General features: G+C 37.6%; 1 protein-coding gene and 1 pseudogene across 2 annotated transcripts; one reads left to right on the plus strand and one right to left on the minus strand.

Annotated features, from left to right (window-relative positions):
* Positions 1-5,721: 5,721 nt before the first annotated feature.
* LOC106718201 lies at positions 5,722-13,972 on the plus strand. 2 transcript variants are annotated; one of them, XM_045685735.1, is made up of 3 exons: positions 5,722-9,064; positions 9,350-9,971; positions 12,611-13,972. In XM_045685735.1, the coding sequence occupies exons 1-3, from the start codon at positions 5,917-5,919 to the stop codon at positions 13,788-13,790; spliced, it is 4,950 nt and encodes a 1,649-aa protein (XP_045541691.1). In that variant the 5' UTR covers positions 5,722-5,916; the 3' UTR covers positions 13,791-13,972. The 2 variants fall into 2 exon arrangements, with proteins under 2 accessions (XP_045541691.1, XP_045541690.1); XM_045685734.1 differs by having other exon boundaries at positions 5,722-9,971.
* Positions 13,973-15,325: 1,353 nt separating this feature from the next.
* The window catches only part of LOC123723321, a 42,747-nt pseudogene continuing 32,567 nt past the window's right edge, over positions 15,326-25,505 (minus strand).

Below are 25,505 nucleotides of genomic sequence, written 5' to 3' on the forward strand. Positions count from 1 at the left end.
ATTTTGCCGTTTCTTTATCAATTTTATCTATTATATGATCTGGTAATCCCATGACTATTAGATTTATCATAGTTTGGGTGTCAATTTGTTTGTTGACATCCAACAGCAGTTTTTCTTTTTTTATGGCATATTCCAGTAAAGATCCAGCTTGATATATAAATGTAAATGCATATTTAATCTGAGACCAACCTTTATTTCCAAATGTTTCACAAAAATTATCCCTCCATACTTTCCATTGCGAGTTAACTGACAATTTTATTAACATACTGCTGTACCAATCTAAACAATGTTTTTCCAAGAGATGTTTTAAAGTTTCAATTTTCTCCTCACTTTGAATAATTTCAAATCTTTCACATTCACTCTCAAATTCATTAATCCATTGTTCAGCATTTAATGTTTTGTTTGAATATCTTTCCATCAAAAATCTCTCAGCAGCTTTTCCCAGATTTTTCTTTTCTGATAAATAACTACTAGTATTATCTGGTGACGGATTTGACTTTACAGTAATCTCTTCTAAATATTGGTCACCAAACTGTACATTTTCACCGGCATCTAAGTATATTTTACTGAAATTTGTATCTAAAGGGATCCACACTGATCATGTTTGGTGCCTTTTTTTAATGAATTCTTTATTTTGTTATAAACTTCGGAGGAAAGTATGGCAGTGTGTTTACTTACGGCCTTAAGGTCATCTGGAACTTCATAAGTACGTCCATCCGGTGTTTCAATTGAGGTTATACATAACACGTTTGTTTTCACGTTTTCCATGTTCCAAAAATTTTACTAGAATTGTCGTTTTATAAGACGATTTTATTGTAATTCGGAATTAAAGCACAATTGTGTTGCTAAAAAAGTGAAGAAACGACAATTAAAGTTAATTCCTCTTACTTTTCTTAACCTTTTTAAAGTTTTTAACTATTTTTACATTAAAATTCTCTTAACTGTCAACGTCAAAATGATGCCAGATAATAAAATGAAGAAATGCAGGCGAGATACAATTTCTTTACAGAAAAAATAAATGTAATTAATAAATTAATATTTTTCTTAAAGAAATACAATTTCTTTACATAAAAATTATTGTAATATTTCTAATCCGATGTCGTGTCCTTGTATTTTATTTTCTTTTCTTTTTTTTTCTTTATTATTATTATTTTTTTTTCTAATAATTTGTAGACTGTTTACCAAATCCATGGAATATAAGTTCAAATAATTCCAATGAATGTGTGTATCAATATTTTATATATGAAAAAGTGAATGTAATCGGAAAGAGAAGATCTGATGATAAATTGTAATAAATTCAATGTTTTTTTTGTTGTTGCTCTATATGTCATGTGTCATGTGCTCGAATAATATGAAACTTTTGTTGAAGATATTTTACCAAAAAAAAGATAAATAAATCGAGTTGTTTTTCAGTGGAATGTCTCTTTTCGATAATGTTACAATTAATACAAATTCAACGTCTTTCATTAACACATTTGTCTGTAGTTTTCATTCGTCTTTGTGTATATTATATGAAATCGCATTCAAAGAGAGAAAGTTGTAACAATTTCTAAATTAGTTTAATCAAAGTATTCGTACTAAGAGAAATTATTATAAAATTAATATTTTTGTGAGTGTGTTTGTGTCGAGTAGACGTCTTTTTGACATGTAGCCGTAGCCGACACTGCGGTGACATTCTCTACCTCCGTGAAGTTGGCCCCCTCACTTTCATTTTTTTAACTTTTTTTTACGCAAATCGTTTGAGAATCGTTTGAGAGGGTTTGAGAGAAAAGAAATATCGTTTGAGAGTTCCTACTTTCTCCGTAAAAACAATTTCAAATTCTAGTGTTAAGTTGGCCCCCTCACATTACTTTTTTTTATTTTTTTCAATGCGAATCGTTAGAGAGTCGTTTGAGAGACATTAAGAGAAAAGAAATATCGTTTGAGAGTTTTTACTTTTTCTGTAATAAATATTTTAATTCTGGGCATCGAAAGTTACAAATCGATTTTCTTTTTTTTCCTAATTAAATATGGCAATCATGCACTTGGACGTTTCAAATTTATTGTGTAGGTAGAGAATGGTAAGAGAGTGATTGAGAGAAAAGAGAAATCGTTTGAGAGTTAATACTTTTTCTTAAATAAATATTTCAATTTCGGAATCGAAAGTTACAGATCGGTTTTCCTTTACTCCGAAATAAATATGGCAATCATGCACTTGGTCGTTTCAAATTTATTATGTAGGTAGAGAATGGTAAGAGAGTGATTGAGAGAAAAGAGAAATCGTTTGAGAGTTAATACTTTTTCTGAAATATATATTTCAATGTCGGAATCGAAAGTAACAAATCGATTTTCCTTTTATTTCGTATTAAATATGGCAATCATGCACTTAGACGTTTCAAATTTATTATGTAGGTAGAGAATGGTAAGAGAGTGATTGAGAGAAAAGAGAAATCGTTTGAGAGTTAATACTTTGCTGAAATATATATTTTAATGTCGGAATCGAAAGTAACAAATCGATTTTCCTTTTTTCCGAATTAAATATGGCAATCATGCACTTAGACGTTTCAAATTTACTGTGTAGGTAGAGAATGGTAAGAGAGTGATTGAGAGAAAAGAGAAATCGTTTGAGAGTTAATACTTTTTCTGAAATATATATTTCAATGTCGGAATCGAAAGTAACAAATCGATTTTCCTTTTTTCCGAATTAAATATGGCAATCATGCACTTAGATGTTTCAAATTTACTGTGTAGGTAGAGAATGGTAAAAGAGTGATTGAGAGAAAAGAGAAATCGTTTGAGAGTTAATACTTTTTCTGAAATATATATTTCAATGTCGGAATCGAAAGTAACAAATCGATTTTCCTTTTATTTCGTATTAAATATGGCAATCATGCACTTAGACGTTTCAAATTTATTATGTAGGTAGAAAATGGTAAGAGAGTGATTGAGAGAAAAGAGAAATCGTTTGAGAGTTAATACTTTTTCTGAAATATATATTTCAATGTCGGAATCGAAAGTAACAAATCGATTTTCCTTTTTTCCGAATTAAATATGGCAATCATGCACTTAGATGTTTCAAATTTACTGTGTAGGTAGAGAATGGTAAGAGAGTGATTGAGAGAAAAGAGAAATCGTTTGAGAGTTAATACTTTTTCTGAAATATATATTTCAATGTCGGAATCGAAAGTAACAAATCGATTTTCCTTTTATTTCGTATTAAATATGGCAATCATGCACTTAGACGTTTCAAATTTACTGTGTAGGTAGAGAATGGTAAGAGAGTGATTGAGAGAAAAGAGAAATCGTTTGAGAGTTAATACTTTTTCTGAAATATATATTTCAATGTCGGAATCGAAAGTAACAAATCGATTTTCCTTTTTTCCGAATTAAATATGGCAATCATGCACTTAGATGTTTCAAATTTACTGTGTAGGTAGAGAATGGTAAAAGAGTGATTGAGAGAAAAGAGAAATCGTTTGAGAGTTAATACTTTTTCTGAAATATATATTTCAATGTCGGAATCGAAAGTAACAAATCGATTTTCCTTTTATTTCGTATTAAATATGGCAATCATGCACTTAGACGTTTCAAATTTATTATGTAGGTAGAAAATGGTAAGAGAGTGATTGAGAGAAAAGAGAAATCGTTTGAGAGTTAATACTTTTTCTGAAATATATATTTCAATGTCGGAATCGAAAGTAACAAATCGATTTTCCTTTTTTCCGAATTAAATATGGCAATCATGCACTTAGATGTTTCAAATTTACTGTGTAGGTAGAGAATGGTAAGAGAGTGATTGAGAGAAAAGAGAAATCGTTTGAGAGTTAATACCTTTTTTGAAATAAATATTTCACTGTCGGAATCGAAAGTTACAAATCGATTTTCCTTTTTTTCGAATTAAATATGGGAATCATGAGGATAAACGATTCAAATTTACTGTGTAGGTAGAGAATGGTTATAGATTGATTTAAGAAAAGAGAAATCGTTTGAGAGTTAATACTTTTTCTGAAATAAATATTTCAATTTTTGAGATTTGTAAGTTTTTGAAAATCGATTTGTTACTTACGATTCCGAAATTGAAATATTTATTTCAGGAAAAGTATCTACTCTCAAACGATTTCTCTTTTCTCTCAATCACTGCCTAATCATTCTATACCTATACAAAAAATTTGAAACGTTTAAGTGCATGATTGCCATAATTATTTCGGAAAAAAAGGAAAATCGATTAGTAACTTTCGATTCCGACATTGATATATTTATTTCAGGAAAAGTATTAACTCTCAAACGATTTCTCTTTTCTCTCAATCACTCTATTACCATTCCCTACCTACACCATAAATTTGAATCGTCTAAGTGCATGATTGCTATATTTAATTCGGAAAAAAGGAAAATCGATTTGTCACTTTCGATTCCGACATTGAAATATATATTTCAGAAAAAGTATTAACTCTCAAACGATTTATCTTTTCTCTCAATCACTCTCTAAGCATTCTCTACCTACACAATAAATTTGAAACGTCTTAGTGCATGATTACCATATTTAATACGAAATAAAAGGAAATCGATTTGTAACTTTCGATTCCGACATTGAGATATTTATTTCAAAAAAAGTATTAACTCTCAAACGATTTCTGTTTTCTCTCAATCACTCTATTACCATTCTCTGTCTACACCATACATTTAAATCATCTAAGTGCATGATTGCCATATTTAATTCGAAATAAAAGGAAAATCGATTTGTAACTTTCGATTCCGACAGTGATATATTTATTTCAGGAAAAGTATCAACTCTCAAACGATTTCTCTTTTCACTTAATCACTCTCTTACCATTCTCTACCTACACAGTAAATTAGAAACGTCTAAGTGCATGATTGCTATATTTAATTCGGAAAAAAGGAAAATCGATTTGTTACTTTCGATTCCGACATTGAAATATATATTTCAGAAAAAGTATTAACTCTCAAACGATTTCTCTTTTCTCTCAATCACTCTCTTACCATTCTCTACCTACATAATAAATTTGAAACGTCCAAGTGCATGATTGCCATATTTAATTAGGAAAAAAAAGAAAATCGATTTGTAACTTTCGATGCCCAGAATTAAAATATTTATTGCAGAAAAAGTAAAAACTCTCAAACGATATTTCTTTTCTCTTAATGTCTCTCAAACGACTCTCTAACGATTCGCATTGAAAAAAATAAAAAAAAGTAAAGTGAGGGGGCCAACTTAACACTAGAATTTGAAATTGTTTTTACGGAGAAAGTAGGAACTCTCAAACGATATTTCTTTTCTCTCAAACCCTCTCAAACGATTCTCAAACGATTTGCGTAAAAAAAAGTTAAAAAAATGAAAGTGAGGGGGCCAACTTCACGGAGCGGAGGTACATTCTCTTATGTCACACTCTCTTATGTCAAAGAGAAGAAAGGGATGTGTCAATGAAAATGTCACTGCAATGGAATTGTGCGGAGAATGTTCATTTTAACGGTCGTTTTTTTAACGCCGCGTTAAAACTTGTTCGTGTCGACGCTTTGAAAATCTTGGTCCTGTTCACCCAGAGCTCAAAATGAAACGCTGCGTGATAGTGTTGCGTTTTAAAAGCGCTGCGGTATAAACAGATAAACGCTTTTTTAACGCGCGTTAGAATAGCGCCTGTTAAATATTTAGGTTGAGTCAGGAAGTTATCTATTTTTTTTTATGACCACACATTGTATTATGTTTTTGATATCTGTTAACACTTTTTATATTTTTGATATCTGTAAACACTTTTTTTATCTGTCACTCTTGGGAAAACAGAAATAAAGAAAAGGCGAATTGTTGGAAATAATAATGGTGTTTTAATTAATAAAATCATCCAAACAAGAAAAGAGAAAGTCCTAGATAAACTCAGTTTTTTTACACGTGGCGACCCTGCTTAAAAAACCAGAAAAAAGGCTGAGATGGCGGAGGAAAAAGGAGATATCCCAGATCTAAAAGCCAAGGTGAGGACAGTCTCGAGACGCCATTTTTCTAAATCTGCAAATGTGTTAGAGTCTTTAATAAATGCTTGTCGCATGGACGTCAGCAAACAAGAAGAGATGCAAGCATGTCATAGAGTTGTGAAAGATAACTACATTCAACTCACGAATTACGACACCGAAATTCAGCATGCAATCATTTCATCGGAGCCTTTCGATGAGGTTCGGTTAGAAAATGAAATATCTGACGCTGGAAAATACCGTGCAAGGTGGAGCTTACTTGACACCAAGTACAGCAATTTATTAAAAACATTCACGAAATCGAACCACGAGGCAAATGAAAATAGACGCTTCAAACTACCAACGTTAGATGTCAAAAAATTCGACGGCCACATAAAGAATTGGTTACCATTCTGGGGTCAATTTAAGAAAATCGATGCTGATGATTCCATTGACGAATGTGACAAACTGCAATATCTGTGCCAGAGCATGGAACCCGGCACAGGTGTAAGGAAGTTTGTCGAAAATTTTCCCATTCAACAAAAAAGCTACATAAGTTGCTTGGAGGAACTAAAATCGAGGTATGCCAGAGAGGACTTACTTATACAGCTGTATGTTAGAGAGTTGTTAACACTGGTTTTGAAGAAGGAGAACAATTTAACCTATTTGTATGACAACATCTGCAGCCATCTTAGGTCCCTTGAAGTTCTAAATGTTACCAGCGACAAATATTCACCTTTCCTGCTGCCAATTGTGGAGTCAGCTCTACCCTCTGATATTTTAAGAGTTTGGGAGAGACAGAAGCCTGACAAGGTAGGTGATGAACTCAGCAGTCTGTTGGAATTTATTAAAAAGGAAGTAGAGACCAGCCAACGCATTACACTGGCTAATGATTTTGATGTAACTTCCACTAAAGCTGAACCAACAGCAGCATGCTTGACAGTTAATAATCAACCTATGGCCAAGAAGCAGGTTGAATCAAAATGTATTTTCTGTGATCGAGGACATCCAAGCACTGAATGTTTTAAAGTAGCAAATATGTCTGTGGAAGAACGGAGAGAATTATTAAGAAAGAAAAAAGCATGTGCATTGTGTTTAAAAATGGGACACCATGCGAAACAGTGCAGAAGCTTTGTAAAATGCTTCATTTGCAAGCAAAGACATTCAGCTTTACTGTGTACCGGCAGACAGAAACCTAATGAAGAGAAAGTTCCAGAGCCTGCAACTACAGTTCAGAATTACTCAGCTAACACTACTTCAGTGACTACACTTCTTCAGACAGTTGCTGTGAATATCTGCCAAGGAGAAGAGTCAGTGACTGTCAGAGCATTATTCGACAGCGGTTCACAACGGTCATACATCAAGGAGGAAGTGATGAAGAAGCTTGGAGTGCAACCAGTGGGAACTGAAGGACTGACACACTCTTTGTTTGGTGGTAATAGTATGTCATTTAAGAATTATAATAATTATGGTATAACAGTACAAAGCATTGATAAAACTTTTAATGTAAATTTAACGGCCTTAGGCCAAGAAACAATTTGTAAAAATGTACCTAAAGTCAATATGAATAATAAAACGTTATGTGAATTGTTGAAAAGAAACCAAATCATATTGACAGACATAAATGAGAGTTCAGACATAGGTCTTCTGATAGGTGCTGATTATTCAGGCTTGTTACTCACTAACAATTTTATACAGCTGGGGTCTGGTCTGACTGCAATTAAAACAAACCTTGGATGGACATTACAGGGTAAGATTCAGGATGCAATAATAAACACGAATATGGTTTCTTCTTTATTATGTTTGCAGAGTGTACCAGATTTTTGGAATCTTGAGATTTTAGGCATTCAAGACCCGGTACACATACAATCCAAGCAGAAAAAGGAAGAAGAGGTCCTGAAGAGTTTCGAAGACAGTGTCCGAAGAAATGAGGAGAACAGGTATGAGGTGCAGCTTCCATGGAAAGATGGACATGATTCTCTACTGGACAATCGTGAGATAGCCTTTCGACGTTTGGAATCTGCAACAAATAAATTAAAAACATGTGGTAAGTTCCAAGATTATAACGATATTTTACAGGAATGGGAACGTACTGCCATTATTGAACCTGTACCTCCTACAAGCAATAAGAAGAGTAATGTACACTACTTACCTCACAGAGCTGTATCAAAGGAGTCAAGTCTCACCACTAAGTTGAGACCAGTATATGATGCATCTGCAAAAGATAAAAATGGTAAGTCATTAAATGCTTGTTTAGAAAAAGGTATGAATTTTATTGATAAAATACCTGATTTGTTAATTGGATTCCGCAAGGGTTTGATAGGTGTTTCTGCTGACATAGCAAAGGCCTTTCTACAAATTTCAATAAACCCAGATGATAGAGACAACCTTAGATTCCTATGGTGGAAAGACTTCGAGAGACGTGAGATTATAGAGTACAGACATTGTAGAGTAGTTTTTGGTCTGACTTCGAGCCCATTCTTACTGTCAGCAACAATTCAACACCACCTGGAACAGATAAGAGGTAAGTATAAAGAGACAGCGGATATATTAGCTAGCTCCTTCTATGTTGATAATTTAGTAATAAGCCAAGACACAGAAGAAGCAACATTAAACTTCATTAATGAGGCAAAAGAGATAATGCAAGAAGCGAAGTTCGATTTGAGACAGTGGGTTACTTCTCCCCTGAAAATTAATGAAACTGAAAAAAGGGTAATTTCAGTTTTAGGTATAATGTGGGATACTGTCACTGATGAACTTTTATGCAACCTTCAAACATTACCCCATCCATCACAGATAGGTAAATTAACTAAACGAAGTATCCTATCATTAACACAAAGAATTTTCGACCCTATAGGAATTCTATGCCCTATAACACTAGTTCCACGATTAATATTGCAGGAGATATGGAACAAAAAATTAGCATGGGATGATGAGCTGCCCTCCAATATTGAAACTCAATTTCACGAATGGTATGATAATATGTATTTACTGGAAAATTGCAGAATACCAAGAAGTCTGTCAACCGAACCGCTACAGGAATGCAGTGATGTGAGTCTCCATTTGTTCGTTGATGCAAGCAAAGATGGATATGCTGCTTGTGTTTTCTTGAGAACTGTGGATAGCAAAGGTAATGTGACCATCCGTTTAGTATCTGCAAAGTCAAGGATATCAACACCAGAGAAAATTACTATACCACGTTTAGAGTTGCTTGCGGCTCTTATCGGCTCACGATTAATAAAAGGAGTGAGAGAAAAGTTAAAATTGAATAATAATTATAAAGAATATTGTTGGAGTGATAGTGGAGTAGCACTATGTTGGATAAAGAGACAATTACTGTGGAACAACTATGTAGGAAACCGGGTCAAAGAAATCCGTCAAAATACTGAGATTGATAATTGGCATCACATTCCAGGCCAAGCTAACTGGGCAGATCTGCCATCCAGAGGTTGCAACAGTCGCCAACTGCTCGAGAGCAGATGGTGGGAAGGCCCCCCATGGCTACGACAACAGGCCGAGCTATGGCCGCATTCTGCGCTGGTGGTGGACGAGAAGGAAGCCTGCAAAGAACTCAGGAAAACTGTACATGTTAATACATGTTGTAACGAGGGTATGACACAGGACTTATCATATTTTTCCAAATATTCAAAGATTGTCAGAGTGACAGCATGGATGTTACGATTTATTTACAATACTCACAACAAGAAAGATAAGAAAAAAGGAGAACTCACCTTTGACGAATATGAAGCTGCTGAAAAGAAATTATTACAGATTATACAAGCAGAAAGCAAAGATGATATACAAAAGCATATCAAGAAACTGACTACATTCAATGACAATGATAACATACTCAGGATAAAAACAAAATTGATACTTACAGATTTTCCAGAGGAGGTGAAAACTCCAGCTGTTCTACCAGCAGAAAATGTTATCACGCGAAGATTAGTTGAGCAGAGACATTTACAACTGCTACATGCTGGCACCAATATTATGATAACAGATCTGAGGAAACGATTTTGGATCGTAGGTATAAGGAGATTAGCAAAGGTGGGCATTAACTCGTTAATCCGTTAATCGTTAATTAACGAAGTTAACATTTTCCTTAACGGATTAACTTTTAAGTTAAATTCAAAAAGTGTTAACGCTCTTGTTAACTTCCGTTAAAATCTACTTCCGTTAATCTAGTCCGTTAATTGTTACAATAGACACTTATAGACGTGTTGTCATTTTATTTAAATTATGCATCAGGCTACATTCGTAAATTCGGCTATGTTCGGGGACCGTCGGCGAGTCGAATGGTGACCGAGAACGAGCGAGTGCGAGTGTTTTGCATGTTATACAATACACCGAGCGGCCGGGAAAGACGTGATCAAAAGAGTACCGCAGAATCCTTGTTAGAAAATAGTGACGATTTAACATAACTTACCTCTATCAAATATTGCGAAGTTTAGGCGCTAGACACCTTCAAAGTTTATTAATTATTTCACATTTACACAAATATCTCGAAAAGTCTATATTACATTTTATTCACATTAAAACTAGTTTTCATTTATTTAACATCACTTTTTTTAGAACAAGATTTTGTTAAAAAATCAACATAAGATTCGAAAGCACTTTATTCTAAATACAATAATTATACACTTTGTCTTATACGTGAAACGCAAAATCTAGTAAAAAAGATAAACACTGCTTTGAATTACAATCAAAATAATCAATTGTGCATTACTCTTCAACGTCGTAACTAAATTACAACTAAACTTTGTTGGCGACAAAAATGTTTATTTTAATATTGAAGTTTAAAGACAACAGAAAATATTTAAAAAATCGTTTATGGTTCATTTGAAAAAGCGTACAAATAGGATTTTTTTGCCATTGCGTAGATAAGAAACAAACAATGAAAAATAAATTTAAAAATACGAAAGACGAAATGTGCACGCAATAAACGTTCCTCAAAAACAAAAGGGATTTAGGTGTTTATTACCGTCGTTTGTTTTTTTGGGGCTTCTTCATAGTCAACGAAAAATAATTTTAACAACAACAAAAATATGAACAAAGGATCAAATGGACAGCCGCACAGAGAATGCGATAACGAACTCGATGGATTTATGACCCCAACCCTTCTAATGGTCGGGGATGCACGTGCGCTGCGCAAAGACAATAGCGAAGATAATTTGTTTGTTTACAAAAAAAGTATACGACAAAACGAGAAAGAATGAGGAAAAAGATAAAATAATTATGTTAGTGAAATAATGTTAAATTGTGTTATACTAAAATTAATATATGAAATGTCGGCACAAGTGACCTTTACAATAACATAAAAAACAATCTCAAACAAAATGCACTAAAAAGTAACAGAATAATGTCATGAAAACTCTCTAAACTCTAAAGAAAGTTCTCTTCTTTCTTGTAACATGTCTATATTGTATAATTATTGTTATTTCGCAGTCGGTGTCGGCCGAAGTAAATAGGTGACATTTTATATTTGAGATGTATTAGACGTACTAACGTTTATGTCCCTTCTTACTGCATTTTGTTTGAGATTGTTTTTTTACGAAGTCGACTATTTTTTATTTCTTATTTTTTTTTTATTTCTTGTTATTTAAGTGAATTTGAAGTTCGATTACAAATTTCCTTAATACGTATGAGGACGGAAATAAGACAAATAAAGAAAGGGATTTTCATATTTAATATGTGTGTACTTCAATTCAAAAACTAATTTAGAATGCAGCAGATAGCCTTATATCCTTTAACCAAAAAAATAATTATTAGCATCGGTATACAAATTGTCGCATTAGCATTTTTCGAATGCGCGTAGTTTTTAATCATTTAATATCTTCCAAACTATTGATCAGAATTACATAGTTTAAAGGCTAATGTAATCTGCATTTAATACTCTAGCCATCAAACATATTTATTTGGATAAGGATTCATATCGAATATAATATAATAGCGCTGTAAGCTTACGACGCTGTTTTTCGTGTGCGTTTTAATCGTCTTTTGTTCACAATAACATGGTTTTTGTGAGAAAACCATAGATGATAGATATATGCCGCCACAGACTTTTATTTAGCAAATTTAAGGATCTATAATTACTCCATACATCATTTTTATGTAGGTCATATAGTTTGACCTACGTAAGCCCAGAAAGCAAAATTGTGCTTTTCATTGTAACGCGATGTAGCATTTTTATCTCCGCGTTATTTCATTCTTTCGATATCTCCTAAACTATTAGACAGAATGATACATATTCAAAATCTACTAGACTTCTAGTTATTTAAAAAAATGGGACCCATTTGCAAGCACTTCCTTTCGATTAAAATAATTTTTATCAAAATCGGACCACCAGGGGCGGAGCATCGGTACACGGTAACACACATAAAAAAAATGCAGTCGAATTGATAACCTCCTTCTTTTTTAAGTCGGCTAAAAATAGCCTAAGTTCTATTGAAAGTCTCGACAAAATCAGTCCATATGATTCGGAGATTATTCGTATGGATATTTCCCGCTTGCGCCTTATACTCGTAATATAAACAAAAATTAACTTTAACTGTTAACTTTAACTTGCGTTAAATTTTCGTAAATTAAACGCTTTAACGATTAACGAAGTTAAATTTTTATTTAACGAATTAACGATTAACGAAGTTAACTTTTTGATTAACTGTGCCCACCTATGGAGATTAGTAAAATCGGTCATAGACAAATGTGTGATATGCAGAAGACATAGAGCAAAAGCTACTCAAGTATCCACGGCACCATTACCTATTGAGAGAATACAACCCCTAGCACCTTTTGAGGTAACAGGAGTAAATCTAGCAGGCCCGATATATCTGCGCGGCGATCTTAAGAGCTGGATTGTGATATATACATGTGCCGTATATAGAGCGATACATTTAGAACTGACACTATCATTGTCAACGGATGCCTTCATCAGAACTTTTCGCAGATTTATCGCTAGACGAGGCCGCCCTAATCTTATGATTTCAGACAATGGGACGAACTTTACGGGCACCAAGAATCTGCTGACTAACTTGGACTGGGATGAAGTGCAACGCGTGTCATCTATAATGCGTATAAAATGGAAGTTAAACAGTCCTACTGCTGCATGGTGGGGAGGATTTTTTGAACGCATGATAAAAATCGTAAAAAATATTTTGAGACGTGTTTTAGGTATGTCTACTGTCTCCTACGATGAAATGGAAACCCTTCTCTGCGACTGCGAGTCTGTGGTGAACGACCGACCGCTCACATATGTCGAGGCGGACGACGCTGACGCACTTGAGCCGTTGCGGCCGTCATGTTTCATACAACCTTTACCGCAATCGCAGGTAACCGATTTTGATATTTTAGATGCAAAAAGCATGAACCATCGCCTGAGATATCTGCACAAAATACGGGGTGAACTCCGTACAAGATTTAATAACGAGTACCTGACTGAACTCGTCCAAAGAGGAAGAGAGAAGTGCGGCGGTATAAAGGTTGGAGATGTAGTTTTGGTTGAGTCGGAAGAGAGGAGGGTAAAATGGCCACTTGGTTTAGTTGTCCAGGTTTACACAGGTAAGGATGGAGTGGACAGGACTGCTAAGGTTAAAACAATGGCTGGGTTTAAAGTACGCCCTTTCCAAAGGTTGTACCAATTGGAACTTTCTTCTTCTGAGGTGGAAGAGAGACAAGAAGTCGCAGACGGACACAACTCATTAGGTAAGCAATATTATATTGTTTTAAACCCTAGCAGCACAGTTAGCAACAAGAGAGCTGCGGTTGCAGAGCTGGATGACGGGCCGACCATCAGACAGAAGGCAGTCACGGCAACCAGACTTGGCCGAATTATTAAATTGCCAAGCAAGTATAGTATTTAATTTTTCCTTTACATATTTTACTGTCCATATTGTAATCTGTTGTGAAACAAATTTTGCTGTCTGTCAATATGATTTGGTTATATTTTAATACAATAAGGTTGTAACATGGTTAAGTAATTTGTCAGGTGACAAAGTTTGAATGAGGACTTGTTTTAAGTGTATAAGAATTCAGAGGCTGACTACAAAAAAAAAAAAAAATTGTAGACTTGTGTTTTTTTTCGCTGTAAGATTCTGGATGTTTGGATTTGTTATAGAACTATTAATATGATTACATTAATGCGACATGATTTAGTGTAAGTTATGCACAATGTTTGTTTCGATTGATATTGTACTTGATTATTAGTTTGAGTGATTTTGTAGATTGTTTAAGTTAAATTGTACTTAAGAAAAAGTTATTTTCTGATGTTTAAAAAAAAAAAAAAAAAAATTAAAAAAAAAATAGTTGTAACCTTTTGACAGTTTTCATTTTCTTGGTGTGGAGAATGTTAAATATTTAGGTTGAGTCAGGAAGTTATCTATTTTTTTTTATGACCACACATTGTATTATGTTTTTGATATCTGTTAACACTTTTTATATTTTTGATATCTGTAAACACTTTTTTTATCTGTCACTCTTGGGAAAACAGAAATAAAGAAAAGGCGAATTGTTGGAAATAATAATGGTGTTTTAATTAATAAAATCATCCAAACAAGAAAAGAGAAAGTCCTAGATAAACTCAGTTTTTTTACAGCGCCCGTACGAATAATGGCTAAGTGTGGAGTTGTCCGCCTCACACAATGTCCCCTTTGTCTAACATCAAATACGGTCCTCATTCTTGTATATTGTAAGTGTTTATTTTGTATTGGAAGTAAATGAATGTTTATGGTTTGCGTTTGTGTGTTGCGTATACGAGGCAGGCCGGGAGTCGCGCACTGTTTGTCTCTGCTGTGATATCTATTGCGTGCGTGACACCGACACCGACACCGACACCGACACCGACAGCTCGACAGTAAACAAAATAGCTACCCCACGCGCTCTACTAGACCATTTAGACGGGACAGTTTACAACAAGTAATGATAGTAAAGATTGTAGATATTGGTATTTTTATGGAAGAAATGTTTTACATATAAGAAAATCTTGAGAGAATAATAAAACTCATTTGTAAAACTTGTCACTGAGGTAAACATTCAAAAATGTTCATATTGCAGTTACGTATGATTTAATGAAAATGAAGGTTGAATAAAACTAATTTTACTTATTGTTGCGTTTTATTTAAACATTTTAATTCCTGACGCTCCGACAATGTTACGAGTGCGATTCAATGACACGACATTGTCACATGTCCTGGTTGATATTAGAGGTAGGTATATGAACGAATCTATTTAAGTAAAGGGTACTCTCGTCATAGGATTGTTCATCTCGTAACTCTTTCGCCATACTTTAACTACACCCCAGTTATTGTCTACAAAACAAAACTCATAAATAATAAAATATTCTACAATATAATCTTTCAGAACAAAATGTCATTATCTCAAATGTCCTAACGATGGGAGTTCAGTCTGAGGGTTGTGTGAGCAGTGCGGTGCCGCGCAGGATCCAAAAGTCCGAGGGATGATCTGCGGGCAGCAGTATGGCGATGACAAAGTTGGTGCTGTGTCCAGTGGTGGCGAGCACGCCAGCGCGCGCTGCCGTGCGGTACAGCGGCGCCTCGTACCTCCCGCCCGCCGGCGGTGCGCCCACTCGACAGCTCACCCGCACCGCCGGCAGCCACGACCATGTCTGACCTGCACACAAACGTGGTATACTAATACTGCGTCAACCTACTTCGCCTTATTTACAAAAAATGTATTTAATAAGGTAACAGACGAGGTCCAACAAGCTTACGATTGTTATGGTAGCCGAGCTTGTACTGTAGAACCAAGACATACATATTACTAACATCTACTAAAAGTAAATTATATCCGAAGACTTTAACCGAACGGAAATTAAAATATTGCGATTTATATTGACCCTATAGCCATCTTGTAACTGAAAATGTAAACACGAAAACAACAGTAAAAGCTGTAGTCATGGCGACTTTAAGTAAGCTGGTAGAGTCAATGTGAATGTGTACCTGGCAGAGCGTCTGCGAGGCAGGCGTTGGGTACGTCCCAGCGGCCCACCTCAATATACAGACCATGGATGATAATGCCCTCGTCCGGCGCCTCTAGCCCGCTGTACACGTCCACTTGCTCCTGCACAATGCACACGCATCCTCTGCAATCAATGCTGCCATATTTCATGTGCTTACATTGCATTGCTATGATCATTTTTTATTCTTCGAAAAATATATAAACAGTTGTGCAAACCTTAGGGTGCTTGTTAAAAGCATAAATATCGTCTTGGTATATAAAGACGGAGGTGGGTTGGAAATCGAAGGCGAGCACATCAATGGGCAAACGGTTGCGGCGTGCGTGAGTCTGCAGCGAACCCGTCAGTAGACCTTGCGGGAAGAACAGCCCCGGTAGCCAGCTGCTCGCGCCGCGCCCCTTGCGCCACCACGTCTGTACCACATCATTTAAAAACTCACGTCCCGTATTAAACTTAATGAAATAATATATAAGTCAAGCAAGAACACTGCCTACATCGAGAAATATCTAGCATCTAGAAAATATTTGATAGGCAAATGTAACTTACCTCTATAAAGTCAACGCGCAATGCGAGGTCGTGCAGCCAGCTGCCCAGAGACTTGAGCGAGTTGTAAGCGCGCGCGTGCCACATGGCCGGCACACGCCCGTTAGCCAGCGCATTGAACACTTCCTCCAGCGCCTCAGACATCACCACCACGCCCTGCGGCATACAACAATATTGATCAGGTTTATGTCGTGTCAATATTTTAGAAGTGTTAATCAGTATAAATTGCGGGTAGTCGGAAACGGGTACCTGTACAGCGCGCTGCAGCTCACGCAGGCTGGAGTGCAGCAGAGTGAGTAGCGTGTCATACTGCTTGCGCTCGTGGTGCAGCACTGTGGCCAGCGACAGCGGCTGCCCGCGCTCGTCCACCGCGAACACCGACTCGTGCGTTATCGACGTATCCACCTTACATCACCAGTACACATGCAATCAGACAGTATTACACATACGCAAGTCAAATATAGGCAGTCTACGTGTGGATACAGGTATTAGGTGTTGTTGGCGACGAATATGTTTATTTTGAAATATAGTAATTTAATACATCGATTAGAAATGCGAGATCAAGACATTTCTGGAATTTTTAAAAAGAACGGGCATCAAAAGGATTTTTTGTAGTTGAGCAATAAACCAGTAAAGCAAATTTAAAAATACGAGGAACGAAATGTGCCTTCCTTACAACAATGGAGCTGCAGATTAGCTATTTTATGACGGTCATTAGAGCAAGGATTTTTTGGCTTAAAAATATTAAACGAAAACAAATTCAACATTTCTGGAAATTAAACAATAGATTCAAAGGAACGGCCGCGCTGCGAGAGTCATAAAATATTTAAAGTTTATTGCACCTAATCCTTACAATGGCTTGCAATGTGCAAGAACCGTGAGACCAAATGTCGACGATCGAAAAAGGACGGAATGTCGATAAAGTAATTAATAAATATGTGATAACATTGTGAAATTAATATGTGATGTATGTGTCGCCACAATTTTCAACTTTAGTGCCAGTGTAGAATAGGAGTGCGTGTAACTCATATAAGTCGTAGTAGTAAGTGTTTGTACGTATAGGTTATAAGTTTTAAGTGTAACCGATTATTGTATCTAAATATTACCTCGATGTTTCTTTATACTCAGCAATACACATGTTACGTTTGATATTTCTGTATATGTTTATCTTTTACTTTCTGAAATGTGTCTAGTATAAGTTGTTTAATTAATCTATACTTGTAAAACGTATGTTTATAATGAATAGTGTTGCTGTTGATACTAAATTTGTAACGCATGTGTGAATTTTTTATTATTGTTTCGTTACGTGTAATATGTATGTGATTTGATAACATCGTTCTTTATGTGTATAACTGAGATTATGGATATTTGATAAATATATTATATTGTAATGTTTTATGAACCATAGTCTCATGTGTTTGTTGATGTGGTTAATATCGATGTGTCATGTTGTAATATAAATGTAAATTAGCGTTAAGATAATTGTTGTATTCCAACAACTTGTCTTAAAGGAACACATGCATGTTTGTAAGGACGTATTTCAATCTTTGTGTTTTTAATTATTATTGAAGTACGTATAATTTGTAAATATTTTTATATACTGTTTTTCAATAAATATAACACCAAAGGGTCAGTCTAAACAAGCCGTGCTCCGAGCGCTACCGAATTTCCATCGGCCTTAGCGCGCTTATAAATACGGCGCCGTCCGGCGCAATCGTCTCAGTCGCATCTCAACCTCTGTCGAGACCACACGCACGTATTAGACTGTCCCCGAGGAATTTCACATTTTATCAGTGTTTTTCTTGGAAGAGTTTTTCTGCTTGTTGGTCGTAATAATCATTTTGGCTAACCGCTTTTTTTGCGGGTCTTGGATCGGTGTTACCGGCGCAAGGTGGGGTCTGAGTTGCGTGCCGCGAGGCGCAAGGCGAGGTCCTCCCTTTGTTTTTATCACCGGTCACCCAATTGGGAGCTTGTCCCAGGCGGCGGTAGGTAGTACCTTTTTTAAAGTGCTACCGAGTCTTTTCCGCAGCCGAAACAGGTGTGTAGTTAGACAAGTTCACCTTGTGGGGCACGGAGGCGCGCGTGGACTCGCAAATACGCCACACGAGCCGCTCGGGGGGCTCCCCGCCCGCTCCTCCTGATCGTGGCTGCACCTCCGCTATCGTCTGCAGCAGCGCGGTCGTCTCTTGCCGCTACAACACATAAGTAGACAAACTTCAAGACTACCTTTTTTTGAATTCGGTTAAGAAAGAGAAATAAACTAAGACACAAAGTATGCGACACTGTTGAAGCTCCTGTAATTTGGTGCTGACCTCGTATGTAATATTGGCGTTGTCATGCAGGCCAAAGAGGCCGGGCGGCTCGTTGTCGGGCAGGCTGTCGACGTAGCGCTGGGCGTCGGCGAGCAGTGGGACACGCGGACATGCGTAGCGACCGCACGGCGAGTACGAATGTTCGGGGCTGAGCGCCGCGCGCGACACCACGCGCCGCAGCGCCGCTGCCAGGCACCGCTGATCCCACATATCCGTCACTCGACCGCCATATGTTATCTCACCTATACGTGTATACGTGTATACGCATATACGTGTTCACACCATAACGACTTTCATTTGCACTTATAACTATAATATAGCATTCATTAACAATTACAATCTTAAAAATGATGACATGTTTGTGATGTTTTTGTACGATTTCGTACTAACTGGTTATATACTCGAGCGCGTCCCAAGGTATCTCCCCGCCGGCACAGAACATCTGCAGCGTGAGTATGGCGCACTCGCGGTCGCTGTCGCTGAACTCGTACGAGATGTTCCAGCCGAGCGGCCCGAACTTCTTGCGTTCCTGCACCAACGCGTGGAAGATGCAGATGCCGAATACCAGCGTGCGCCAGTCCTGCTCCAGTACTGAAAATAATATTAACAGTAGAAGTTAGTAGAAAAAAAACAAGTGTACCTCCAGAAATATCCCTATTACAAGATATAATTTCTTACCGTGATTTTCATAGAAATCTGTATCCATTTCAATGAGGGCTCTCTTTACATTTGCTTTTAGACCTTTAGGTGGTTCGTTTGTGACTTTAACTGAGTTCTGTAGCACGGACACTGGGAATTTGGGCGTTGGCATAGAACTTAGATATAAACGAAATTCTTCATGGATCGGAGACTGGTCACTTGTAAAACTTTCTACAATCAACTCCAGATTTCGCATCCATGATGCTGCCAAGTGACAATTCTGTGGATTTCATTAAGAAACGCTTTAAAAGAGAAATCAAAGCTACTTAAATAAATAATTACGATTCCACAATAGATAATTATATTGAGAGATCACAAGTTATCTCGCCTGCAAAAACACCCAATCTCCTTTTGGCTTGGCATCGCTAATCATCTTTTCGGCGACCGGCCCTTGACCCTGACCCAGCGAAATGAAGTTAACTCGGTCGCGCATGCCCTTGTCCGTGGCAAACTTCTGGAACGCGCCAAACGGATCAGAACCAGTGCTCAGAACAAACACTTCAATTTTATCGAGTCCATTGATCATCAGTTGTAGATCTTCAACTCGAGTTTCCTTCAATGACTTACAGTGTAGGCAGTTGCACTGGCGGAGACTCGATGAAGGCGGGACCCAGCGTAAGCGATACGTATTGCGAACTCGCAAACACCAGCTTTTCTTCGCGCAAGCATTTGAGCAGCATCAGCTTCTCAAACGGCGATAGCCGCTTGTCCCAGTCCACCGTTGGCGTGCTCGTGTTCGTCTTGTCTACATGAATCTCCTGTTTTACATTTCACACATTCTGAATAGCATAGATATTTTTTGGTAAAATTGTTGATGTCTTTTCTGAACTCCTATTTCAAGTGACTATTTTTGACAAGTTTGAGATGGTAACAAGACAGCAGCAGTATTTCCACTAAGTTACATGAAACTTAAATGTAAGAGATCTGTGAAAAATGAGGAGTCTTACAACAAAATATTCTCCAACATTGAGCGGGATACACTTGAGACAGTCGTCAGGTAGGCCGGTGAATGCGGGCTCGTGCTCGTGTAGAAAATTCACAGCCGCCCACGTCTGCTCGGTTATAGCTTCCGTCGCAGGCTTCTTGGGCATTCCCTATAATCCGAACACAAATACCGTAACATTGGTTACATAAAACAATCGTCGTAATGTTAGGTCAGTATGAAAGAATGTCGGTACTGACGCCGGCGGGCGCGCCCGCTCCATGCATTAGGTAGTGCCAGTAGGAGTGCGGCAGCGCACCCGAGTGCAGCTGCACGGCGGCGGTGAGCAGCATAGAGAGTGCGAGCCTGTGTCGCGCGAACAAGGCACGTGACACCGCGCGCTGTGTCGCCAGCGTGGCGCTGTCCACCAGCGCCGCCACGCGCATTTCTAGCGTGTCGCCCTCCTTGGCCGGCTCCTCCACCACGCGCTTGAATATCTGCAACACATCGCAACTGATATTGTTCTTTTCTTTTCCAAGTTGAACCCATTTTCCCACATTGACTTATTCCTCGGTGGCTGACCTGTGTGAAGTACGACAGTGAAAACTGGTACATAGGGTCAAGGTCCGCGAGCTGTGCGATGGCGAAGTACAACAGTGCACCGCGCGCTGCTACCTCGCGGTACCGCTCACGCGCCGCACCTATGCTGCGTTCCGTAATCTCCGCCTCGGCCAAACGCGCCGAGATTATCTCCGAAGTTTCCTGTAGAATAACACCATGTTCTGTATTATTCTATCACTGGTGCCTTCAATATGTGGTGTTGAGTGCGATGGCGAAACTGAAGCGAAGATATTGGCGCTGCGCCGTGAGGTGTACCTTGCTCTCGTTGAGCGTCTCGATGAGGACCTCGTCGTCAAGAATGTTCCCAGTGGAGGCGTGCAGCAGGTGCAGGATGCGCTCCTCGATATCAAGTAGCAAGGTGCGGTCGGCGGCGATGCGCTGCGTCAGCTGCGTGCGCTGCAGCTCCAGCTCGGGACGCTCCAAGCTCACCACCTCACTTCACAACATAAACTAATTATTTTTACACTAACTATTTTACATTTTTTTTGCCATGTTTTTAAACTAAGGCAACTAAGTTTATTAATGCTCGGGCGATAAATACGATGATAGGAGTGTTGTTTTAAGTTTGACGATTTTTGTTTTAGATTTAAGAAAGACAAAGTATGGTAGTTACGCGAGCAGTTGTTCCTCCAGTCCGGAAAGCGTCACAGTAAAGTTGACCAAGGTAACTTGGATGCAGATCTCGGGCAAGTAATACGGGTTACCGAGCTTTGTGGTAAGGTACAGCCGGAAGTGCGGGTCATACTCTATGTCGCTGTCGCCGAGGTGAATCAGCAGATGACCACCCTGATATCGAAGTCATAACATTTTTGAGCTAGTTGCAAAATAAATGCGGTCAAAATAAAGATTTTATGAATATGAAGTCTATAGTAGTTTAGTTAATAAAATCCATGCTAGAATTTACCTCTATATTCCATTAAAACAACGTGTTATCATCGAAATGCATAGTACACGTAATGACCTGTATGAAGGTTTGTTTGAGCAGTAGCGGCGTAAGTGCGGCGTCCAGTTCCTCGCCCACGTCCTCCAGCAGCATCGGCCAGCCGAGACGCACGCAGCTCTCCAATATGCGCAGCAGATTCGGCGCCGTCGGTTTGGCCACGTGCAGCCCGTTCTCCCGTTCCATGTTCTTTATCCACCGATTCGCCTGTAAATCGCACAGCGACAATGTCAGTGGTAGTGATGCAACGGATGTCTGTTTCCGTTTCCGCAAGTGCGGAAGTTCCGCGTTCTTTTCAACATCCGTTTCTGCTTCTGTTTCCGCAACTTTTATAACGGAGATAAAACGGAACTTTACGACGGCTGAGATCCAAATGCGCGGCGCGAGACGCGCAGTTCGTGCGCGGCCTTTCGGCACTTGTCGCATTTGTTTGTTTACGTACTTTTTCGTGAATTTAAGCGCGTAATATTTTCTGCTGCTGTTTGAAACAATCAGTTTCTCTTGCTGGAGTAAACTGTCTAGTTGTTGTCCATATAAAATTTGACAACTGGCAAAATGTGACTATTTCATACTTACGAGTTTTTAAAAGTACTTTTGAATAAGTGATAACCATGTAATATATCATCATCATTATTATCATCAGCTCACTATACATCCCCACTGAGGGGCTCGGAGCCTACCCCAAATTAGGGGTGACTAGGCCATAGGCAACCACGCTGGCCCAGAGCGGGTTGACTTCACACATATCATTAAATTTTTTCTCAGCTATGTGTAGGCAGCATCACTATGTTTTCCTTCACCGTAGGAACGTCGGATAAATGTAAATATCTAAATCGAAAAACACATTGGTACATAGCGGGATTCGAACCCAGGCCCTGCAGATTGCAAGTCAAGTGCCTAATAATTATATCTTTTTCTAATCTAGATTTGGTGTTTTTGATACTTAACACATTCATTGTTTACAAAATAAAAAAAGGTAACAGCTGGGAGCCAAAACTTTTTATGGTGAATTTTTATTTAGTATATATCTGGGAGTGTTTGAACATATAGATAAATTAATAATGTTTTTTGTATTTGAGCGCTAGGGATCATCATTTTGAGCGCTAGGGATGGCAATGGTTTAGTTCACTAATATGTAGATATTTGTTCCACGATTGCATTTCTGTGTACTAATATGTTACAAGATTTTGACAAAGTCAAGTTTTTCATCAAATTCAAGAATATTGAGTAAAACATGTAAGGATACTAATCAAAACCAGCTTTTATCTTCTCGGTTCAAGATCTTGTAACATTTCATACACACCCACACATACACACACGTATACACACACACACATAAACATAAACGCATACACACACACACGTACACACACATACATATATTTAAAAATATACATACATAACACTAAGTTCAGCCTTAGCTTCATGTGATACAAGATATTTGTATGTTTGCCTCCGTACGAACGTGGTACAAATCACTACAACACTGTAAGAATGAAACTAATACTCTTTTTCGTTAGTTGACTATATTGCCAGAGTGGCCACACAAAGCAACATGGACTCGCTTCAAATGCCGGCGGCTTACTGGCTACTACAAAGTGAACGGGCCCCTCGCTCGGATCCGAGGGGGAGGCGCCGCTACTAATAGCTCTGCCCACTCGGATTCGAGTGGTCAGCAGTGAATGTATTAATAAAGAAATATATTTGTCGTTTATCAACACGAGTGGTTTGGCGAACATTAATTTGTAAATAGTGTAATTTTGTTTCCTGAAAATAAATTAAAAAAAAAAACGTATTTTAACTTATTGCAGCACAGTAAAAATACATAATATATTGAAGGCTAAAGGACACCGATATCCAATGCCTTAATAAATTAAAAACGAATACAAACTGTTCTTTCTTTCTTTTTCTTGATTATGGCTCTCCCTCAGCGGATTGGGCCAGTGTCGAGTGATTATAGTTTTATTCTTGTATTAAAGAGACTGGCAACACTCTACTTATGGATAAGTCTCGTGAGCATACAAGTGTTACAAACTCTAGAATTATCTACAAACGTTGATTTACCTAAAAAGGACGAACACAATAATATACATAGTATTGTTAGTAGGTTATGGGACAAACAACTTATAATCTAATATTATTTTTGTTAATATAATCACATAAAATATTTACAAACGGGGTATGTACGTGGGTTAAGAGGGTCTTAAAGTTAGTGGGGCGAGGGATATAATTGGGGAGGACATCAATTAGGGAAGAAAGTTCTGTTCGGGCAAGAGAAAAATATATGGTCCACCGTTCCTTCGTCTAATCCGCATTCACATAGCGAGCTATCCTTAACCCTGATTTTTGCTAAGAAAGTTGGAGTGCACGCATGGCCTAATCGTAGTCGACAGATCGTCGACGTGGTCTGCTTATTTGCATCAGGGAACCTAAAAAACCATGGCCTCACTGGTATGGATTCTTGTATGTCTGCAAAGTATTTTCCTTTGCTAATAGAAGTCTCGGACCACACAGATTTCCAACTAGACAAAAGATGTTCCTTAGCCAAGGACACCAGGTCATGAATGTATAGTTTGTGGTGACTCATTGAGCCACACGATGTGGCTTCTTTAGCTAAATGGTCAGCTGACTCATTGCCCTGGATCCCAGAATGACCCGGAATCCACGCAAGAGTGACCTGGAGACCTTGCAGAGAACATCTGTACAAAATGTTTTTAATTTCCATAATAAAAGGGAATCTTGATTTACTTCTAAATTGATTTGATAAAATTGCGTCTAAACAGCTTTTAGAATCCGAAAATATTATTGTCTTTCTAATCTTGTGTGATTCGATGTACATTAAGGCTTCTAAGATGGCAACCGACTCTCCAGTAAATACTAGTGATGCAACGGAAGTGTCTTTCCAGAACCAGAAACGGAAACAGATGTCAAAAATAAATTTTAGCAGAAACGGAAACGGAAACGGAAGCGGAAACAGAAGTGTAAATAATAAAAAAAAAAACATATTTACAAAAATTTTTTTTGGTAAGAACAGTTTGTATTCGTTTTTAATTTATTAAGGCATTGGATATCGGTGTCCTTTAGCCTTCAATATATTATGTATTTTTACTGTGCTGCAATAAGTTAAAATACGTTTTTTTTTTAATTTATTTTCAGGAAACAAAATTACACTATTTACAAATTAATGTTCGCCAAACCACTCGTGTTGATAAACGACAAATATATTTCTTTATTAATACATTCACTGCTGACCACTCGAATCCGAGTGGGCAGAGCTATTAGTAGCGGCGCCTCCCCCTCGGATCCGAGCGAGGGGCCCGTTCACTTTGTAGTAGCCAGTAAGCCGCCGGCATTTGAAGCGAGTCCATGTTGCTTTGTGTGGCCACTCTGGCAATATAGTCAACTAACGAAAAAGAGTATTAGTTTCATTCTTACAGTGTTAGTGATTTGTACCACGTTCGTACGGAGGCAAACATACAAATATCTTGTATCACATGAAGCTAAGGCTGAACTTAGTGTTATGTATGTATATTTTTAAATATATGTATGTGTGTGTACGTGTGTGTG

The sequence above is a fragment of the Papilio machaon genome, chromosome W, assembly GCF_912999745.1.
Source record: "Papilio machaon chromosome W, ilPapMach1.1, whole genome shotgun sequence".
NCBI classification, from domain to species: Eukaryota; Metazoa; Arthropoda; class Insecta; order Lepidoptera; family Papilionidae; genus Papilio; species Papilio machaon.

Bases quoted from the DNA above. Each gene is read 5' to 3' on its own strand.
- LOC106718201 (XM_045685734.1), top strand. From the start codon at position 5,917: ATGGCGGAGGAAAAAGGAGATATCCCAGATCTAAAAGCCAAGGTGAGG. The intron at 9,972-12,610 runs ATTAGCAAAGGT...CCACCTATGGAG, and splicing joins TGGATCGTAGGTATAAGGAG to ATTAGTAAAATCGGTCATAG.